This window comes from Meriones unguiculatus, chromosome 1 (genome assembly GCF_030254825.1).
Source record: "Meriones unguiculatus strain TT.TT164.6M chromosome 1, Bangor_MerUng_6.1, whole genome shotgun sequence".
Lineage (NCBI taxonomy): Eukaryota > Metazoa > Chordata > Mammalia > Rodentia > Muridae > Meriones > Meriones unguiculatus.
The window spans coordinates 80,041,590-80,062,025 of NC_083349.1; the positions used below are offsets into that span (position 1 = coordinate 80,041,590).

The 20,436-nt window shown below is 38.7% G+C and overlaps 3 protein-coding genes across 6 annotated transcripts in view; all 3 read right to left on the reverse strand.

The window, feature by feature from the left end:
- Nrcam (neuronal cell adhesion molecule) overlaps positions 1-5,183 on the reverse strand; it is a 509,489-nt gene extending 504,306 nt beyond the window's left edge. For both annotated transcript variants that reach the window (XM_060392124.1, XM_060391962.1), the window contains exon 1: positions 5,052-5,183. The gene's annotated coding sequence lies outside the window, so the exon portion shown is untranslated. The remainder of the gene's footprint in view (positions 1-5,051) is intronic.
- The window catches only part of Pnpla8 (patatin like phospholipase domain containing 8), a 91,473-nt gene that overhangs the window by 70,341 nt on the left and 696 nt on the right, over positions 1-20,436 (reverse strand). For 2 of the 3 annotated variants that reach the window (XM_060392143.1, XM_060392133.1), the window contains exon 1: positions 5,052-5,188. The exons of the other annotated variant lie outside the window; for it this stretch is intronic. The gene's annotated coding sequence lies outside the window, so the exon portion shown is untranslated. Of the gene's footprint in view, positions 1-5,051; positions 5,189-20,436 lie in introns of those variants that run through there. 3 annotated transcript variants of the gene reach the window in all.
- Thap5 (THAP domain containing 5) lies at positions 15,711-18,165 on the reverse strand. The gene is given in 6 exon segments (XM_060392155.1): positions 15,711-16,571; positions 16,574-16,667; positions 16,669-16,841; positions 16,844-16,878; positions 16,880-16,917; positions 16,919-18,165. Coding segments are annotated over 6 exon segments (495 nt in total). The 5' UTR covers positions 16,964-18,165; the 3' UTR covers positions 15,711-16,461.

Here is a 20,436-nt window from a genome sequence, read left to right on the forward strand (position 1 = left end):
TTGGTCAATTTTCCAGCAAATCAATATGAAGATGAACTTTCATAAAATAATACTGTTTAGATGAATAAATGATTTTACAGAATTCCTGATTTGATTTAAATAGTTTTAGAAAGTTAGATTAAGATCTTTTTTCAGTGGCTCTGAATACCTTGAGGAACAATTTAAAGTTCAGAAAAGTATACTCTTAATACTTAACTGGGGACTTTGAGGTTGGTGAGCAAGAACAATACCTCAAGTAGCACTAGCTGATGTGACTCACTGAAGCTGGGCTTCAAGGTGTTTAATTTCTTGTACCCATTTTTCTCTCAGCTTCCTGATATGATTTAATAAAAATTGCTAATGAGTAATGTACACCTTGAGGATTTAAAGCAGAAATAGCTGAATGTTTTTATATACAAGTTTAGATTTGTGATTCTTTTAAGATTTTTTTAATATTACTTTTAAGATAATTGATTCTTTCTTTCTAACTGCAAACTGCAGCCTGCAAGTAAAGAAAGGCTAGCTGAAAAAAATTACCTTGCTTTCTTATACTTTGTTAATCTAAACAAGTTGCTCAGTTACAAATGTGTGTGGGTTCTTGGAAATAATTTTTCGTATTTGTTTCTTACCTGTAATACGTTAAACATGTTTTTCTTACCTATACTCATTATAATCATTCACTTAAAGAAAAATACAATATAACCACATTGTGATTGTTCTGCTTGAGAGATTTTGCTGGGCTACATAAGCTGTGGGAGAAAAAAATAAAATTGTTGGAGACTGCTTATTGGAATTTGCTCTATCCATCAGATGTGTATATGTATATATGTACATACATGTATATATATATATATGTATGTATGGTTGGTGGTTGCTCATTTAAGCTTTGCTCCATCCACCCAGTGTGTAAATGTGTGTGTATGTGTGTATGTATGTCTATGTGTGAGCTGTTGAAGCTTACTGGAACTTGCTCACTGGAGTTTGTCTTGCTTCATCTATCTAGCCTGTGTGTGAGAGTATGATCCCCAACCCTCCCCCCCCCCTTTTTTTCTTCCCTTCTCACCAGCTAGCCCAGAAGAGTTCAAAGAGCTCAGTCTTCCACCAGTTACAAGTAGTACTGGCCCCCAGTTGCCAAGAGCCATCAGCTCTGGCCCTCAGTCACTGAATCTGTATACACCTCCCTCAGTCTGCTCTGACATGTCACAGCTGGTCTTTGGCAGAAAACAATGAATCATCTTAAATGCTTGATTAAAACAATAAATGTGCTGAGCATAATGGCATTTGCCTATAATCCCAACATTCAAGAGGCTGAGGCAAGATCACAATCTTGAAGCCAGCCTAGGCTACAGAGCAAGACTCTGTGTGTGTGTGATACACAACCAGATATAATTAAAACTGCAAAATAAAAGAAACTCACATGCAAAACTGAGGAGAGAATTCTAAATAATATTAAACATACAAACAATCAAAAACCATGCAGCAAAGGACAAAGAGTACCTTCCAAGAGTACAAGCAATGCAGTTTTACTGAGGATGTAGCTGATCTAAGGGAGCAGTAAAAAAATTACACTGAGAAAGGACTGAGTGCAGTCATTCATGCAGAGGAGAGAAAAGTCTGAACTAAAATCCTTTATACATTGTAGGTTCACATGTTGTTATAATACATTAACCTGTACAGAGGAAGGACAAAAAGGACAAAAGCCTGTCTGCCTTCCTGGCTCTTCTGAGCTTCTCAGGACTTACAGTGAATTTGATAAAAGTCTAGTTAGCATTAAAAAAATGGGCAACTTCACTACACAGACATACTTGATAAAGTACATGTAGATAAGAAGTCATGCTGTGGGGCTGGAGATGTAGTTCAATTGGCAGAATATTTACTTACCTAGAATGCAGAAAGCCCTGGGTTCCATCTATATAAACTATCATGAACAAAAGCCATTCTTAGGACCAGTACAACCTGGCTGGATTTGTCTTACTACCATCACAGTGCTGAGGTCCTATGCAAACAAAAACCAGTCAGAGCTGGTTAATTACATGAAATTCCAGGAAAGACAACTAAAACTCCAAGGCAAAGTCACTGCCCAATGTTGGGCAATGGACAACCACCACCGAACATTAACTTAGAAAGATTACAAAACTTGCCATGGAATGAACTATCACCTAGAGAGAGGATCAGCACATACAGCCAAGAGGAAAATGTGTGACCAAGCTTTAAAAATAGGACAAAATTAAATAAGGCCAAATGTCCAAAGATAAAAGGATGAATAAAAATACTAGAGGCAAAAAAGAAAGAAAGAAAAAGAGAATAAAGAGTAAAGAAGAATATGAAAATATTAAAAGTGAATACTCCTGGCTACATACTACCTCTGAAATATACCTATAACCTACTGATAAAGATTGAGAGTGGCTGGGAATGATGATATCCTAAATAGTAAAAAGTAAAAATAAAAGCTTCCATAGCAAATTTAAGGAAAACACCTTACATGGGATAAAAAGGGGAGCACAGAACAGTAAGAGGATGACCTTACTCAACTTTAGGCAGTCTTGCAGACCAAAACAAATTATTAACAAATAGATACATATTAATTAGTTTGTCCTCACAATAAAGTGTCATGAATTAAAGCAGAAAGGGAAGGGCACAGAGAATACTAATTAAATGCGATAGAAGAAAAACTGATACTTTGGCATTTTAGTGGCTGTCTGAATGAAGTGAGGAAATGAATTCTTGTGATAATCTTGATAAAAATTCTAAGAAGACAAAACAAGCAACATTTGGGTAACAGAATGAGCTTTTTATATTGAAGGTGGTTGAAGGCATAGAAAATTCACTATAATCAGTCCAAGAGTGAGGCAGAAGAGAAAGCAATGCAGATCTACACTATGATCATTCAGTCGGCAATGTTTCTTTCCAAAAACACACAGTCATGTGGGGCCAGCAATCTTGCTCTGTAGGTAAAAGCACTTGCCATGCAAACTGGACAATCTGGGCTCAATCCCAGCAACTCACAGTGGAAGGAAAGAACCAATCCCTGAGACAGCGTCACACATACTCACACACACACACACACACACACACACACACACACAAAGTTGCTTTTAAAAGTTTTAAAGATACAATTGTGAATATATACCTATGAATTTTGGCATCAATATACAAAATATAAGGCCAACAGAAAGCATTACAGAAAGACAATTTTGTAAACAAAATGAGAAATACTAATCATACCTATAAGAAACCACAGCTATCAAGCAACAATTAACAGAAATGAGCACTTGTGAATATGAAAGCACAGAAAAGGGAACAGTTTAATATAAAGAAAACTAGATTTTATTTTGGAATAAAGTAATGGTAGGGCACTGAAATAGAAATGCAAAGACTGAGCTGGGCTCGGCGGCACATACCTGTGATCCCAGCACTGGGGGGGTGGGGGGGAGGGGCAGTGGAGGCAGGCAGATCTCTGTGAGTTCAAGGCCAGCCTGGTCTACAAATCAAGTCCAGGACAGCCAAGGCCATACAGAGAAACCCTGTCTCATAAAAAGAAAGAAAAACAAACAAACACAGAGACTGCAGTTACATACGAAATAGCCAGCACAATGACAACTCAATCCCTAAGGCCAAATGGGTTAATCCAAGGATGGCCTGCACTATTTGGATGCACAAGACCTAACAAAACCAAGCTCTTTACTTTTGAAAAATGCTTAGCTAGAAGTACACCCTATATTTTCCTTGATATTTCAGGATATCTATGAGCCTGTTAGTATGTCTTTGGTTTCAAAAGTTAAACTCTTGGTTTGAGGAGAACAATGTGGATAGAGCTTTGAGCGGCACCCAACGTTAGGAAGAGGAAAAAAAAAACACTCATGCAAACCATAAAGCATTGAAGGAAAGATGTCTATAAAATTCAGCAATAACTTTTTAAAGCAATGGATAGTATATTAAATAAAATACAAGAGATGGGGAGTAGGTTGGAACTGAGATGAAACAAGAGTCTAGCTCTGACCTTTTAGCAGATGTACGTTCCCCAAATGAAGCAACAAATCCTGGCTGAGAAAAACAATTCCAAGTACAGGCTGTTCTTATATCGATTCTGCATGTGAATAGTTTGATGTATTAATATAAACTAGTGAAACTGTCCCTTTCATTAATCCAACGTCATTAACGAGGGGGAATCACGGCTACCAAGATTTTTAAATTAGATGTAGAAATAAAAAAACAAGATAGAAAATAGAAAGATTAGCATAAACTATGAAGTGAAGGTACAGCTAATAAGCATAACCAGTTTCACAAAATAGTTGTATGGAGTTTGATACAACGAACTGCTTCATTAAAACATACGCTTTCCAAGTCAGTCCAAAGTACTTTTATAAAAATCCTCACATTTTAACAATTTGTTTTTATATTTTGTTGAGGAAATGTACCGTCTTGATAGCCTGAAATATATTTTTGACAATCAGGAATTCAGCTCCAGAATACAACTATTCTTGAAAATAAAAGTGGTAATTTCATATGTAAGCTAGGATAGTCGCTTACACCACATCTATATCTAAGATATTCCTTGAGTGTCTCTTTTCCTTAAAGATGTTTCAGTACTGGGCGTGGAAAGTGGTTTCCCCACCATCACGACAGAAATGACAGGCACAGGAGGCACTGCAACCTGCTGACTCATAGTTTATAGTTTCTTCGTCTTTTAAAAGGCACGCACATCTGATTCTGGTTAAGCAACAGCAGTCTGAGATTGGATCATTCGGGAAGAAAAAAAAAAAAAAACGCCTAGAATACCTAGCCATCAAAACACAAGGTGCACGCTGCCCAGTCACAGACACTGCAAAGTAAAACAGAGAAACCGTCGGGTCTCCAGGGAACTGCCAGAGGCCTCTCCCAGGGACCCGGCGCGCCACCGCACCGAGGGGCAGGGAACACAACCAACACTAACACGGCTGCGGCCACGTCAGCTGCACCGGGACAGCGGGCCTAGGACCCGCGGCCTACGCGCCGGGCCTCCAAAAAGCCCGTGGCGGAACGCCCGCGCCGCGGAGGCAGGCTGCCACCCCCGCTGGCCCTCCGCCACTTACCCGGACTCAGGGAGCACTCACGGGCACCGCGGCCGCCACTCGCGTGCTGCCGGCGCCGAACTCGGCATCAAGGGACGCGGCCTTCCCGCAACTGCGCGCCGGGACCCCGAACAAATACTGTCAAGATTAGCACCACCCTCCGCCACGCCACGCCACGCCCCCAGCGGAAGTGACGTGAGCTCCCTAAGTTTGGTTTTGGGCCGCTGCCCTTCCTGGCATTCGCAATAGGGCGTGGCTGTGGGAGGAGGAAGGGTTGGAGCTTGTGCGTGGGGGAGGCTCGCTTCCCAAGGGGTAAGCTATGCTTTTATGGTGTGTTGTGGTGGGTGGACGGAGACTGCCTTTAATCTCAGTGTTGGGTCTCAGAGTCGAGTAGCTGATTGCTTGCTGGCTGGTCACCATCCCTATTCAGCAGAGCTGAGCTTGCCAGAAGGGTAGTGTGTGTGTGTGCTCTATGTTGCCCAGGTTCCCGGGAATTGCTTTTAACAGCAGCCTTAGTGGAAGCAGCCAGGCTGGACCCTGTCATCCCGCCGTGGCAACACCTCTTTGTTTCTAGCATAGCTACCAGGTCGATCAACCTACAAAGATTTTTTTGCATATATCATTCTGTAAAAGTTGGCGTATACTGCTGATGGTTACCGATGGTCCTGAAACCAACACGTTGAAATTCTGATGTTTTTGTGCACCAGGTTGGCAAACTACAGCTAGTGTTTAGTTAACTAGACCATCAGATCAGGTACTCAGTGTTCGCCTTCGAGGGTGATAAGAGTGCTGTAGCCCTATAAAATGATGACTGCAATGTCCTTCGCCCTTTAAGAAGGGCGTTACATGTGCTGCCAGATTCACTGACAGTTTCTAATTAAGAGGTTATGGATTACAGAGGTTAAGGATGTAGTGGGATTATAAACTTGAGACCAGCATGCGCTACATAAGGAGACCTTGACGCTTCCCCTGAAAACAGAAAGGCAGAGAGAAAGAATGCTAGACTTTGGGGAACACAAATGTTCAGTTGTGTCAACCATGATGTCCAGTACACCCTGCTGTCTGCTAGTTATTAATTAGCTATACCGCAGTTAAAATATGTACTTCACAAATTAAAATTTAGGAGGGCTTGGAAATAACTTTAGTTCTTGATTTTTTATAACTATTAAAATATCCTGGCACTATTGAAATGGTGGAAAGATTGTTCAGAACTATTACCATAGTGAGCTGTCAGGTCCAAGTTCTGACACAACAAAGGGTGGAATACAGAGCCAACAGGGGTAGTCATTAGATAGAAAAATATGCAAGTGACATCACATCAAAAGTAACAGACATTCTTGCTGAGGGCAGGTGAGATGATGAGATGACCAACATTACCAAGGGTGGGGATTCATTTTATACCAACTTAAAGGGTTCTTGCTAACACTGGGCTTAGATAGGCCTGAGGTAGAGCTCAAAGGATAACAACTACCTGTGAAAAGATATGAAAAGAATCTAACTAAATGTTGGTCAAGGAATAAGTTTGGCACCATAACTTCTCCCTTTCTTTGCCTTAATTTTTTAAGCTATAGTCAGATAATATAGCCAGGTTTTCTTCCTGTGTCAGAAATTTCTCTATAACTTTCAATTCTTTCTATACCTCTCTTTCCTTCCCTTGTCAGGAAATATACTTTTAATCAGTAATGAAGCTTTATGGATCTTACATTACCATCTCTTGCAATTTCTACACCTCTGTTTTATCATTTTCTTTTAGTTTAGAACTTGCTGTTTGTCAGTCTCACATAAACTGGTTCTACAAGTTTGTAACTAACTTCTAACCCAGTCTCTTCTTCAGGTAAAGTCGTCTTTCAAAACTGCAAATCCAATTATGTGTTTTCCCAGAGCAGAAAGAGTGGACCAGCAATTTATCTCCAGTAAACCAGAGATACATGATAAGCTTTGTCTGTGTGGCTTCTCACCCCTTGCCCAGCATTTTTTTAACCCTCCAGAAACACCTGTATTTCACCACAAACTGTAAGCCTTTTCATAGTTAATGTCTTTGTTCATGCTCTTGGCTCTGATTTCCTCCTGTCCCATTCTCTTTCATATTTGTACTTCAACCAAAAAAATCTTGCCTTGCTGCTCCCATAGACCAAACTGTTTATTCTATTAGTACTTGCTTCACCTATCTCCCTCACTGGCACAAATGCAATTATATTTGCATTTTCTGGTCTGGCAACAAATAATCAACTCTACAATTCTGTATTGCGGAATTGACTTTAATTTTATTCAGACCACTGCTTTACTATGTTAAGATGGAAATAAAATCAATTTGTGATACTTTGGACACTGGGGAAAGTTTGGGAAAGAAAATAATTTTTCATTTAAGTTCAACCAAAATAGGTTCAGTAGTATATAAAATAGATTATCTTGCATATTAACAGCAGAGTAATGCCTTCAGGAAACTGTTAATGCTTGGAATAAAGCTAAATGCTACATTCTTCACCTATGTAAAACAGGTATCCGCATGGCTGTCATACCATGTACTTGATACTTTCATTCTAAGTGAAAGGTTTATTGGTTATTTTATCTTGTTTTGGGTATTCCCCTCCTCTATATACAGTCTGACATTCTTTTTACTAACAGTTAAAGTCTAGTTCATAATAACTTCTTCAAAGAACTTTTCATCTCTTCTTTGTTCAAATAAAACTTAATGTGACCAAAATTAATGTAGTCACATATTTGCACAAATTATGTGAAAGATATGGCAGAAAATAATTCTAGGATAGTCACTGTGGTAGGCAGAAAAATGGTGTCCTAGAAAACGTAGATAAGCTGTTGTAAGGTAAGCCCACCAGAGACTGCCACATGGACACTCTTAAAGCGCCCCCCCCAAAAAATGTCTTTATTGCACTCTAGCAGCTGTATGGGTAACTTGTCCAAATTGTGCAGTCCTGTGTTATAGGTGCTGTTTTTTGTTGTTGTTTTTTTTAACTCTAATTTATGTGTGGTTCCTTAAGCTTCTACCTCCTTTCCAATTTCCCTGACCCCAGGTGGGAGAGAAAGAAGGTTAGAAAGGACAGGGAACATAGACCTCCTTCCTTAGACTTAGTTCCTGCTGATTAGGGTCTTTGGTTTCTTAAGGACAATACAAATCTCTCGTAATCAGGATATCAGGAGTCCAGCTAACCAGCAAACCAGCAAACTAGCAAACCTTTCTCCATCCATCTCCTCAAAGCACCTTTCTGCCTCTGGGCTCTGGTATTTATACTCTCCCAGAGTCCTCAGAATTCCACTAACTCCAGATGACAAAGACTATGCCTCTTTCGGAGCTTCACAAGGCTGTTACCAGCTATGCATAAACTAAGGCAGTCCCATATCCCACACTTGGGATTAAAACAAAAATATATTTACATAACATTACTGCTGAGTTTTTAAAGAAACCAGAACTTCCACTACACTGTGTCTTACATGTTTAGCTTTTTATGCACAAGAAAATATATGTTGGTTGTCACATTTCAGTTACATAAGGAAAAGAAGCATGGGTAGTTGTTGATTATCAATATTTAATATTGATTTATCTTTTAGTTAAATAGCACTTATTCCTAAATCAGCTGTATGCCCAAATCACCATATAGAGACTAGGATTTATTTAATTAACCAAGAGCACAATACTGGGCAATAATTACTCCATCCTAAACCTTCAAGCCTGCATAATTTCCTACCATTCAGATTTCCCACATTATACTTGCTTTATAGTCATATCTTAGGTCCAGTTCATTTCTCCTGGTGTTTCCTGGTCTTCTTCTCTCTGATCTCTCCTCCCACTCCTTCTTTCTCCTCCCCTCCAGACCAGGATGTCCCACCCTATTCTCACCATTGCTCAGCATTGGCTGATTGGTTTTTTTGTCAAAGAGAGAACAAATGGTAGCATGTTTACACAAACTTGAGACATGTGATGCTTAGAATAAGCAACACAATGCAATGTCCAGATTGAAACCAGATAGTGAGATAGAGAAATAAGCATTTGAATGAACAAGGGTAAATTGTATACATTCCACAAGAACATTATACCAACAGTTAGTACATTTAAGAACTTTTTACTCTGGGACTTTCCCATCCACATCCCAGAATGCTGACTTAACCTTCATTCCCATTTTAGTAGATGGGTTAAGTCTTTGTTGCTTTTTTGGAAGGTGTTGGGTTGCAGGGCTTCAAGGACTGAATGGTGTTTCTATCATGGCATCAGTTTTGGAGCCCATTAAGGTCTGAGGTCCTGTTACAAGCAGTCCTTTGAGCCTGTGAATATATTATCCTGCATGGCAAGGGAGTCTTGTATATGTGGTTATAAGTGACAGATTTTGAGAAAAGGAGTTACCTTGAATTATCATAGGGGACCCCGTAAGCACTCAGATGTGGGTTCAAGAGGAATACTGAGACAGATGTTGGGGGTAAAGCCATAGACAGACAACAATATGATTGAGGCTCTGAAAAGGAAATCAGGGCTCATGAGGCAGATGTTGGGGACCTCATATCTTTCTAAGGCGAGGGTTTTACAGAAGAAAGTCTGAAGCCAAGTTTTCTGATTATCAGGCAGGAGGCAGGCAAGAGAGTAGGGAGTAGGATGCATGGCCATTTATACCCCATTTGATGTAAATTTATTCCCAGGTGAGAGATCTTGGCACCTATGAGCCTCTCAACTAGAGATTCACAGAGACTGCTCTCAATAGGGTTCTTGTAGGTATCTCAAAGGAGGAAGAGCTGCTCCAAGGCACTGTGGCCTGAGCAACAGCTAGGCAATTAACATCACATTCTTACACCCCCAGTGTGTCTATAAAGGAGTAAAGAAGTGGCAGAAAAGAAGTCAAGGCAACAGAAGGATAAAGTCTTATAAGGAACTGTGTTTTATATGAAACAGTTTCAGCTCAAAAGAAATAAAAGATAATTTATCCTGGAGGCAAAACACATGGACTCATTTGCCTCAGTTACCATGTTCCAATGTAGTGATCCTTTATGAAGTTTTTGTAGTTACAGAACAAAAGAAAGACAAATCAATGCACCTTTAAAATGTATCATTAGGAACATCAGGCAGGCAGGTTCCAGCAAATCATGGAAATCGCCATCCTAAGTTTCAAATGTTATCTGGCATTATTTTTAACATTTGGGTTGGTAGAAAGTAGTGGTCTGTTTTGGCTGATAGTCAAAGATATTTGGTCAAATACAAAAGTGAGCTACAAATGGCTCTTAAAGCATTTAGAGATAGCTTAGGATAATTTGGCTCCAGACTTGTATCATTCCACCTCTTCACAGTCTACATAGTTAGCCCTATATAGTCTCATAATTTTAGTTTTCTTGTCCTTTCCACCAGGTCTGAAGTTCCTTCCTTCACTGAAGTCTTGCATCAAAGTCATCCAATGAACATTAGAGTCAAGGTCTAAATTCTTTGTATTTTTGAGACAGTGTTTCTCTGTGTAACCTTGGCTGTCCTGGACTCTCTTTGTAGAGGAGGCTGGCCTCAGACTCAGAGATCTGCCTGCCTCTGCCTCCCAGGTGCTGGATTAAAGGTGTGTGACAGGACTGCCTGCTTATAAATTCATTTTAATGTTGATAATATGAACTTCTCCCATGGGTCATGAATGTTCCTAAGGGCATTTAGAATGGAAAATCTTCCCAAAAGATTTTCAGTTTACTTTGTTAGGATTTAGCAGATAAATCACTATGGCAATTATAATGTTACAAAATATAATTATTATTTAATAAGACATGGAAGTTGACATTTCTTTTTGATTTGTGACAGTGAAATGAATGCTGTGTTGGCATGAGCACTAAATCTCTGTCTGGAAACTTCATTGACTAGCTATACTGCCAAGGAATAGTATTTGGAAAGGAATTACAGAGAGAAACTTTGAGGCTAGACTAACCATAATAAGGACATAATAAATAAATAAATAAATAAATAAATAGGAATTATACAAGCTGAGCTGTCTCATTGGTCCCCTTTTAACTAAGTTTTGAACCTCTAATAACACTAGGTTAAACAAGAAGACAAATTAGCAAAACAATTACATCAGATTAAGAATAGAGAAATCAAGCAAGAGAGCCAAATTTTAACATGGGGTAACTGTGATGAACTTTGAGTTCGTTTAATGTTTTATAATGCAAGGAATCACATGATCTCTACAGATCTCCAGGCAATTTGTAATTTGTAATTCAAAACATGGTGCTCTGGAATCATATTTTCATGTTTCCATATGGTCAGATTTAAATGACTAAGGTAATGCCACTCTGTCCCAATGTCACAAAAGTGCCTGCCTTTTGTGATGTTTCTTACTTCTCAGCCTTTCATCATCAACAGCCACATTCACATTGACATTTTGGGGACTGTCAATGACCTTGGCTGTGGTTTAACCATATCATGTATTGTCTGGAAGCTACCACTGAGCCTTGCAAAGAATGCAGATGTTAGTAAATCACTCTACATCCCTCACTAATGTTAAGCCACACACACACACACAGTTTGGGCACCAAGAGACTTTCCAGAGACACAAGCCCACTCCGGGCCTGGATACTGATAAAGGACTAAAAATTTTAATCTGCTCAGTTGTCAACTTTCTCTTGTGGATCATTTCATTTGGGTGTCTCTAGTGAGATCCTCCAAGCTTTAAAGGACTCAGCCTCAACCCTGGCCTTTCTAGCCAGGGAGAGGTTGCAGAAGAGGCACTCTCTGACATGACAGACATTTCAAGGTCCCATTCATCTCACTGAGTTGGAAGAGGTTTAGATTGACTGTCATATTCCTGACACCAGAATAGTCCTTCTAATAATCACTGTAGGTATCAAGAGCCTTTCTGCAAAAGGAATTCAGTAGGCATGTGGGCCTTGTGGAAGGGAATCCAGTATTTTGCAAGGTCTATACCATGATGCACCCACAGAATCGATTCCACTTCTGATACCATGTCAAGTCATTGATTTGAGTAAGTTCAGTAGGCATGAAGGCTCTCTAGAGATCCAGTATTTTGCAAGGTCTGTACCGTGATACACCCCAGAATTGCTTCCAACCTATGACAACCCTATCATTTATGCACTGCTGCATCTCTCTAAATTCTGGCATGGTGTGAACTGTCACTTTCTGGGTATTAACCCACTCTGTTTGAATAAACTTCCTATATAGGGTCTTTATGAAGATGTACTGCTGTTCAGATGAATTAATTCCTGATTATGGAATTCCTGATTTGATTCCAACACTTTTAAAAAGTTATTGTTTCAGAACTTTTAAAACAATTTTAGAATGTTTATGGCTGCAGTAAATACCTTTGTGCATCTCTAGATACCTTACTAGGAGACAGGCTTGAGACAGATTTGTGGCTTCAGATAAGCCTTCACTCATGAATCCTGGTATACACCATAAATATAGGTGAGTTGGTTTAAACTTCCCATGAACCCAAAATACAATGGAGCTACCTAGAAAAGTCTAAATTAAGTACAAACCTTAATGTCCAAATATACAAACTATTCCTTATACCTTGTCAGCTATGGCACAATATACTGTCACTTTAAATTTACTTTGTTTCTTACAATGAAAGACAGATAAAATCATTGTCCTGAACTCAGTATAAACTAAGAGGTAGCTGGAGAATGTGTAGCCAGGTCAGTCCTAATTGAAAAGACATAAAATCTTTTAACTTTTGGACCCTGTTAACCTTCAGGCTTTATCAACCTTTGGTACTCTGAACTCAGTATGAACTTAGGTAATGGATACATAGATAATTGTTTAGTTCTAAAACATGTAACCTGTTTTTGTGATTAATTACCTTTTTGACTCTGAGGTAATTCTTACTCTGAGAGTTTTGTCTCAGAAGGATAAAAGTTGTGGCCAGACAATAAACATTGGTTGAAGCCTGCTGGAGTTGAAGCCCACTGGAATTCACTTCATCCATGAATTGTAAATATATAAATAGATATATGTTCGCATGTAAATATGTCCATTTGTCTGTTTTTGTTGTACATGTTGCACCACTGTATATCAACTGTCTGTCTGTAAGGAGCTCCTTTTGTATCATCCATTGAATATGTGTATAAATATGTACAGATCTGTATATCTGATTGTCTATGTGAATGTATAGGCTGATACTATGGAACCAGCAGCCTGAACCTGCAGTTTCTGCAGAGGAGATGCTAGCTGAAACCAACATCATCATTGTATGTAAGCTTGTGGGAATTTGTTGAAGTCGAAGGTAGTGTTTTTAACTTTATCCATCTTTTCTTCTTGAATCCTTGTGTGTGAGGGTGGTCTATTTTTTATTTCTCTGTTATTCCTTGTTTTCATGTAGATTCACTACACGAAAAGAGTCTGTTAACTTTAACAGACTCAGGACCCTGCTATTAGTAGGCACACTTTAGCCTAATTGAGATCTCAGCAAAGAGGTCTATCTACAGATCAAAGAGCCTCCTTTGATAACCCCAAAGCCACTTTTACAGCCCTGGCTGCAGGGAAAAATAGTGGTCAGTTTAAGTTTTCCTGCTTAGCAGTAGCCAGGCCCTAGTCCTAGAGAAGGAATCCTGGGCTCCCTCCTATATTTCTTCTTCTTTTAATCATCCTTCATGATCAGTTGCCTGAGCTATCAGCTCTGTGACACAAGAGATAAAGCGAATCCTAAAAGATAAAGTGAAGGACCAAAACAAAACCTAAGAGATAAAGTGAACAGGGGATTCTGCATCCTCTCCCAGATTTTACCCTGGATCTTGACAAAAGCAAGGAGACATTGGCAAGTAGGTATATCTCTATGATGCATTCAGTTCTGGTTCTGCTTAAAGAGAGATAGACTCAAGGAACTCTTCTTGAGATTAAAGAAATCCTCCTTTTTTGTTGTTTTTCTTTGTTGTTTTGTTTTGTTTGAGACAGGGTTTCTCTGTATTGAACTCACTTTGTAGACCAGGATGGCCTTGAACTCACAGAGATCTGCCTGCCTCTGCCTCCCTGAGTGTTGGGATTACAGGCATGTACCAAACACCACAAACAGTTTTAAAAAAAGCATTTTGAAGAACTAACCCTCAAAGAATTTTTGAAACAGGACAAAGAAGAAGCCAAAGAAGAAAATTGCAAAATTGACCAACAGCAAGCAGAAATAATTTGAAGACAGGTCCAGCACACCACTGAGCAGCTGACTGTCTTGCTCTTGCTAGGGCAAACTGGTCCTGAAACTCAGCACAGGGGAGGTGAGGGTCAGTAGGGGAATGGAATAAAATCACTTACAAAGTGAAAATAAATAAATAAATAAATAAATAAACAGTATTTTTCCTTTATCACCATTAATTCTCTTTAGATAGTCTTAACTAAATAGTGTAATTTCTTCCTTATTAGATAATAAGATATACTTAAGAGGGAATGTATAATAATAAATTACACTATTATTTTGAATGTAAAAATTATAGAAATGTACTTCAAAAATATAGCTATTAAGAAATAGATACAAGCTGGTTGGTGGTGGTCTTTCATCCCAGCACTTGGGAAGCAGAGGCAGGTAGATCTCCTTGAGTTCAAGGCCAGCCTGGTCCATAGAGTTCCAGGACAGCCAGAATTACACACAGAGCAAACCTGTCTCGAAAAAACAAAAACAAAACAACAAAAACAAAACAAGAAATAGATACAAACTGATTTCTAAAATATAGTACTTAAGATTAGTATCAATGAACTTTCCGGTTTATAAACTCAGGGTGTTAAGACCTGTAAATGACTATATTATAATGGTGAGCTACATATATGTGTATGTGTATATATGTGTGTGTGTGTGTGTGTGTGTGTGTATAAAGTATTTAATATATATTCTCTTTCTACTTTAAAGTGTCTCTCTTGACAGCTGAGTTCAACTGAAGTAAAATTCTAATAGTGGTATTTTCCTTTATATTATAGGTACAAAACTATAGCCAAATGGTTACACAACACAGAAGAGATATTGAGGATAATCTTATAGTTAATAATAAATTCTAGCAATCTTTGAATATTACACAAATATATATCATTGTGTAGAAAATATGTTTTAAACAAAGTATCTCCAAAGAAACTGTATTAATTGAAAAAGTGACTTTCATTCCCCTAATTAACTTAGGCCTAAGTCCTGGTAGCTTCTAGCCTCCATACAATCTAATCTAGTCCTAAAATGGTTTCAGCCTCTGAGACTTACTGTTAAATAAACTCACCATTTCTTGTTCTTTCTGAATTCTGGCTGGCTAGTTCAACTCAGCTGTTCTGGCTCAGGCTCCAAGCTGAGTGATTCAAACTGGCTTCTCTCAGCTTCTGCCTGAATTGCTCTGGTTGGCTTCACACTAACTCTTGCAATATGTTCTAATCTTCTGGCTCCTTCTCATTTTCTGGCTTATTCTGTCTTCAACTGTATGTAGCTTGTTCTCTCTTTAACCTCTCTCTATAAAACTTGCCTGGTAAAAATGCCTCCTCTCCTCCCGATCCTCTGTGCTGCTTAAGTAGCTTTCCTATCCTGTCTCTTTTTGCAAGAGTTGGGTATATCCTATCCTGTCAAATCGTTCTTTAATTCATCATTTTTTTTCTGCCACTTAATTGGACATCACTTTCAAACATGGGTGTTTCCTTCCAGAAACTAATTTTACCTACATTTGTTGGAGATTAAATGTGTGTACTACCATGCCTGGATCTGAGGCATGGTAGTACACACATCTGAGGTTTTTAATGTTTTTTTCCTGAAACTTGCTCTCTATACCAGGCTGGCCTTGATTTTACAGATCTGCCTGCCACTGTGTCCTGGGATTAAAAGTGTGTGCCACCACCACCCAACATGTCTGCATTCCAGTGGGATCACACAGACCTAGGTCTTTGGATGTGATCTCTTGCCAGATTAGCCATGTTCTTAATTAAAATTATTCTACAATTAATGACATAGTAAATGCCCTTGTTTTACAGATTAGAGACTGAGGTCCCCTTTTCCTTCCAAGACTGGGGATTGTTCTCCCCACCCACCCTCTGCCTCAAGACCTTGTACAACCCAGGCAAGAGCTTTATTTCAGAGCTCTAGCCCCAGCCCTCTGAAGGTCAAGATACTAGCTTGGTCAAGTCTTATGCCAGTAGTATAACCAGGACTGATGTATATTATTTTATAAATAAGTCTTATAGTTTTAACTATAGTAAGAAAATTATAAAGTAATAAAACTTTATTCAGCCAAACAATTCTTGTGGTTTCCCTTTTTATGATGAACATTTTAAGAACAGGATGCTTTTTGTTACAATAGAGCATTTTCATAGTGTTCTGCCCAGTGGACTTCTCCACCCACCTAGTTCAGGCCTTAAATAATAGCTGCTAATTTTTAATCTTTTGGTCTCTCAATAGCTTCAAAGAACTTTATCTATAGGACAAAGTTCACTGTACACGATTTGATTTAGATGGAAAAAGGTTAAGCAAAAATCCTAGCTTTAAAAACTTCTTTATACCATACTGACTTCATACATTGTAAAATAGTTCTCTACTACCGTGACATTTCCTTCATATAGCCAGTTCTGTGGTAACTGGTTTATAAGAGCTTCCAAAGACTTGTCTTCCTAGAGTTTAATATTCCACTTTGAGTGTGTAGGTTAGATTTTTTTTGCCAAAGATGTTCCTTACTTGTGTCTAGCTTGCAGTATGAATATTTTAATTTTTAAAACATCAGCACTGTGGTCTACATCCTTATATAAGTCTTCAATGTCTCTGTCTTCTATCTCTATGATTTCCTTGGGAGCTGGTCTAAAAGAATTAACTACAGGTTTAGAATTTTCTGTGGGTATAAAAATGGCAATAGAAGATTTGTTATTTATGCTAATTCTTTAACTGTGCTGAAGAGGAATGAATTTTCCTTACCTGACAGTTTCCATGGAATTATTTATAAAGTTTGGGTTAACAAGAATGATTGGTAATGATGTCTTCTGAATTTGAAGTTGTCAAAGCCATAGTTGTAGAATTTAGATTCTCATAAGATGCACAAAACTGAACCACACCTAAATCTTGATTTATCTGATGTTTTTAAGGTATCTTCATTAAGAGTTAAAATGTTACTTTGTATGCTTTCTACTCTTTCTATGCTTGGGCCTTTACCAGGGCAGATTAATCAAGAAATTCTGCATGTTCAGGGAATATATCTATGATGCTTGTATTTTCCTTTGCTTCATTTGATACAAATATTTTTGTTTGATTGATTGATTTGTTTTTCAAGACAGGGTTTCTCTGTGTAGCATTGGCTGTTTTGGACGTGCTATGTAGACCAGGCTGGCCTCAAACTCACAGCGATCCACCTGCCTCTGCTTCCCAGAGTGCTGGGATTATAAGCATACTTTTTTCTCATCTCCCAATTTTCTCTTGAGATGTTTTTTAAAGTATCTTTTCCCTAGAAAATATTTTTCAATTCTGAAAAAAGATATGCTTATAGACGTTCATCAATTACAACTATGTAACTATAACTTTGATTGAGAGACCAAAAAGATTAAAAATTAGCAGCTATTATTAATTAAGGCCTGAACTATGTGGGTGGAGAAGTCTAGTAATGCCCTGAGGGGAAGGACCACCTTACTGCATTCTTTCCCCACCCACTAGAGATAACAGTTGCTAGGAAACTGGCCCGTCCCCCTAGGGAGGGACACCGGTCATTATTGTCTGGGGACCTTCCTATAGTCAATCAATTCAAAATGTAGCATTTTGACCAATAGATGCTTGCCAGGCAGGAATTGCCCCTGCCTTGAGCATGCTGGGACCAGAATCTATATATCTCCCAACTAACCTGGGCGCAGCATGATCAGCTCCCACCAATTCGGTGGTGGGGGTGTGTGGGCCCAAGCTGCAGCTTGTAATTTACAATAAAAAGAACCTCATGTATTTACAGCGGAGTCTGTTTATTCCTGGTCTTTTGGGGTTTGTGAACTGGGCAGAACATGATCAGTATACTGGCCAAACAAACTTATTCAAGGAAGAAAGTTCTACTTAAATATATCTTTAGGTTTTTTAAGCAGTATGCTCTTCAAATATGACAAATATTTTAAGTCTTTCAAATGATCAGTGAGTAAAGCATAACCCACTAGTTAATTTTAATACAATGTATGTATGCATGAACTATTTTTTTGTTTACTAAATGGCTTCAGACAGTTTAAATTTTAAAGAAATTGTCATACCTGCAGTCCTGGTACAAGCTAGTGTTGCTTTTTCCTGATGGTACTGATTTTGAAGACTTGAAGGGGTCATGGATAGCAGGTAAGGCTTGGCACTGTGAGAGGCCAGAAGACACCATTGGTGAAGGTGGAGCCTTAAGTGGCAGTTGAAGGCCCAAGACTAAAGGAATCATGCAAAGAAGTTAAGGCTTGGCACCAGAAAGAGAGCCTATGAGAGATCATTGGTGAAAATGTATCCCAGTTTCAGCAGAAGATCCCAGCATTTTGTTGAAGATGCCAGTAGCGTGGGATGACCAAAAGAACAGCAGCATCAGTGAGGTGGAACCAGCTGGAGCCTATAAGAGAAGCTGTGTGGTACAGAGGGCAGAGCTGGAGAGGTGACCCAAGCCCTTTGGAGGAATTCAGATCATGAGTGAATCCCAGATACTGCATGGCTGTAGTTTGATTTTGCTTTGATTGTGACTGTGCCCTGAATTGTCCCTCTTGAAGTAAGAAAGTATTTGATTGGAGCCCACAGTTAAAGAGACTAAATTTTAAAAGATTTTGGATTTTTGAAAGAGATTAGCTATTTTAAAGGGACTGAAATTTTAATGTGCTTGAATTTGTAAAGACTATAGGAATTTTAAAGTTATGTTTTTAATGTGAGATTTGGGGGTTGTGGCTTAAGTTATGTTTGTGTATCAAGTTGACAAGGGGTGAGCTGTACTGGCTGGTTTTGTGTGTCAACTTTACATAAGCTAGGGTCAATCAGAGAGGAAGGAACCTCAGTTGAGGAAATGCCTACATGAGATTGAACTGTAACTTATTTTCTTAATTAGTGATTAATGGTGGAAAGCCCAGCCCATTGTGGGTTGTACTATCCCTAGACTAATGATCTATAAGAAAGCAGGCTGAGCAAGCCAGGAAAAACAAGCCAGTAAACAGCAACCTCCATCAGTTCCTGCCCTGCTTGACTTCCTCCAACGATGAACAGGGATGTGGAAGTGTAAGCAAAGTAAACCCTTTTCTCCCTACTTGCTTTTTAGTCACAGTGTTTTGTTGCAGTCATAGAAACCCTAACTAAGACACCATACTCTTTAAGAAATCATCTAGATTGTTTCCTGAATAATTTCTTACATTGGCTATTTTTTTTTGTTTTCTTGTTTTTGCTATTTTTGTTTCATTATCGACTTAATTTCTCTGAGATTTTAAGATAGCCACACTATTATTTTTTTTTCTTTTTGCTGACATGGTCTCTTCTGTGTCACCCAGTATGGCCTTGAGCTCCCAATTGTCTTGCTTCAGCATCCAGAATGTTGAGTTTATAAATGTGCACCATAGGTGCAAGCCTTTAATCCCAGCACTCAGAGAGGCAGAGGCAGGTGAATTGCTTGAGTTCAAGGCTGGTCTACAAAGCTAGTCCAGACAGACAAGAGTACACAGAGAAACCCTGTCTCAGAAACATAAATAATAAATAAATGTGTGCTATGCCCTGCCCAAAGCTGAACACAAGTGCAAACAACTCAGTGCATACAAGCGAAGTACTAAATTCTTATCAGTTTAAAGTACAAAAAAATTTAATTATACCCTCTATACTGACAAAGAAATCTGGAAGATCTTTTACTCCAAATCTCAAATACAGCCATAAGGCACTGGCCTTTCAACTAACCATGAATTAAGTTTTTCTTTCTCCGGATATCACTCTGCATTTTGTGGAAGGAATTCAAGAAAACCAATCATGGAAATAATGCCATACAGTGGGAATTATTTGGGTTTATAATTTTTTCCATTTATTTGACTGAGCCATTACTGAATAACAGCACCAGGACTAAATTAGAAAGTTTGAAGTAACTGAAAAATCAGGTTAGCTCCATCTAGAATTATTTTTAAATAAAAGAGGAAAACAATGCAGCCAGTCCTGATGAAACCTGATAGGCTAGGGTCAGGACCATCCCCTATCAGTGACTTGGGGAGGGCCATGGGAGCAGATCAAGGAGGGAGGAGGGATTGGGAGGGGATGAAGGAGGGTAGGTGGGATTGGGAGGAGATGAGGGAGAGGGATACATGGGGATACAAAGTGAATAAACTGTAATTTATAAAAACATAAATTTTAAGTGAAAAAGGAAAGAAAAGGAACTGGAATGTTTTAAGCATATTGATTTTCACAGAAGTATTGCATTATCTGTTCACCCTTACAGAAAAGAGCCACTAACAGCTTAAATACTTTGCAAAAGGTCTTTCAGTTACAATGCAAGGAAGCAGGGTTTGAACTCAGCAAATCTGGCT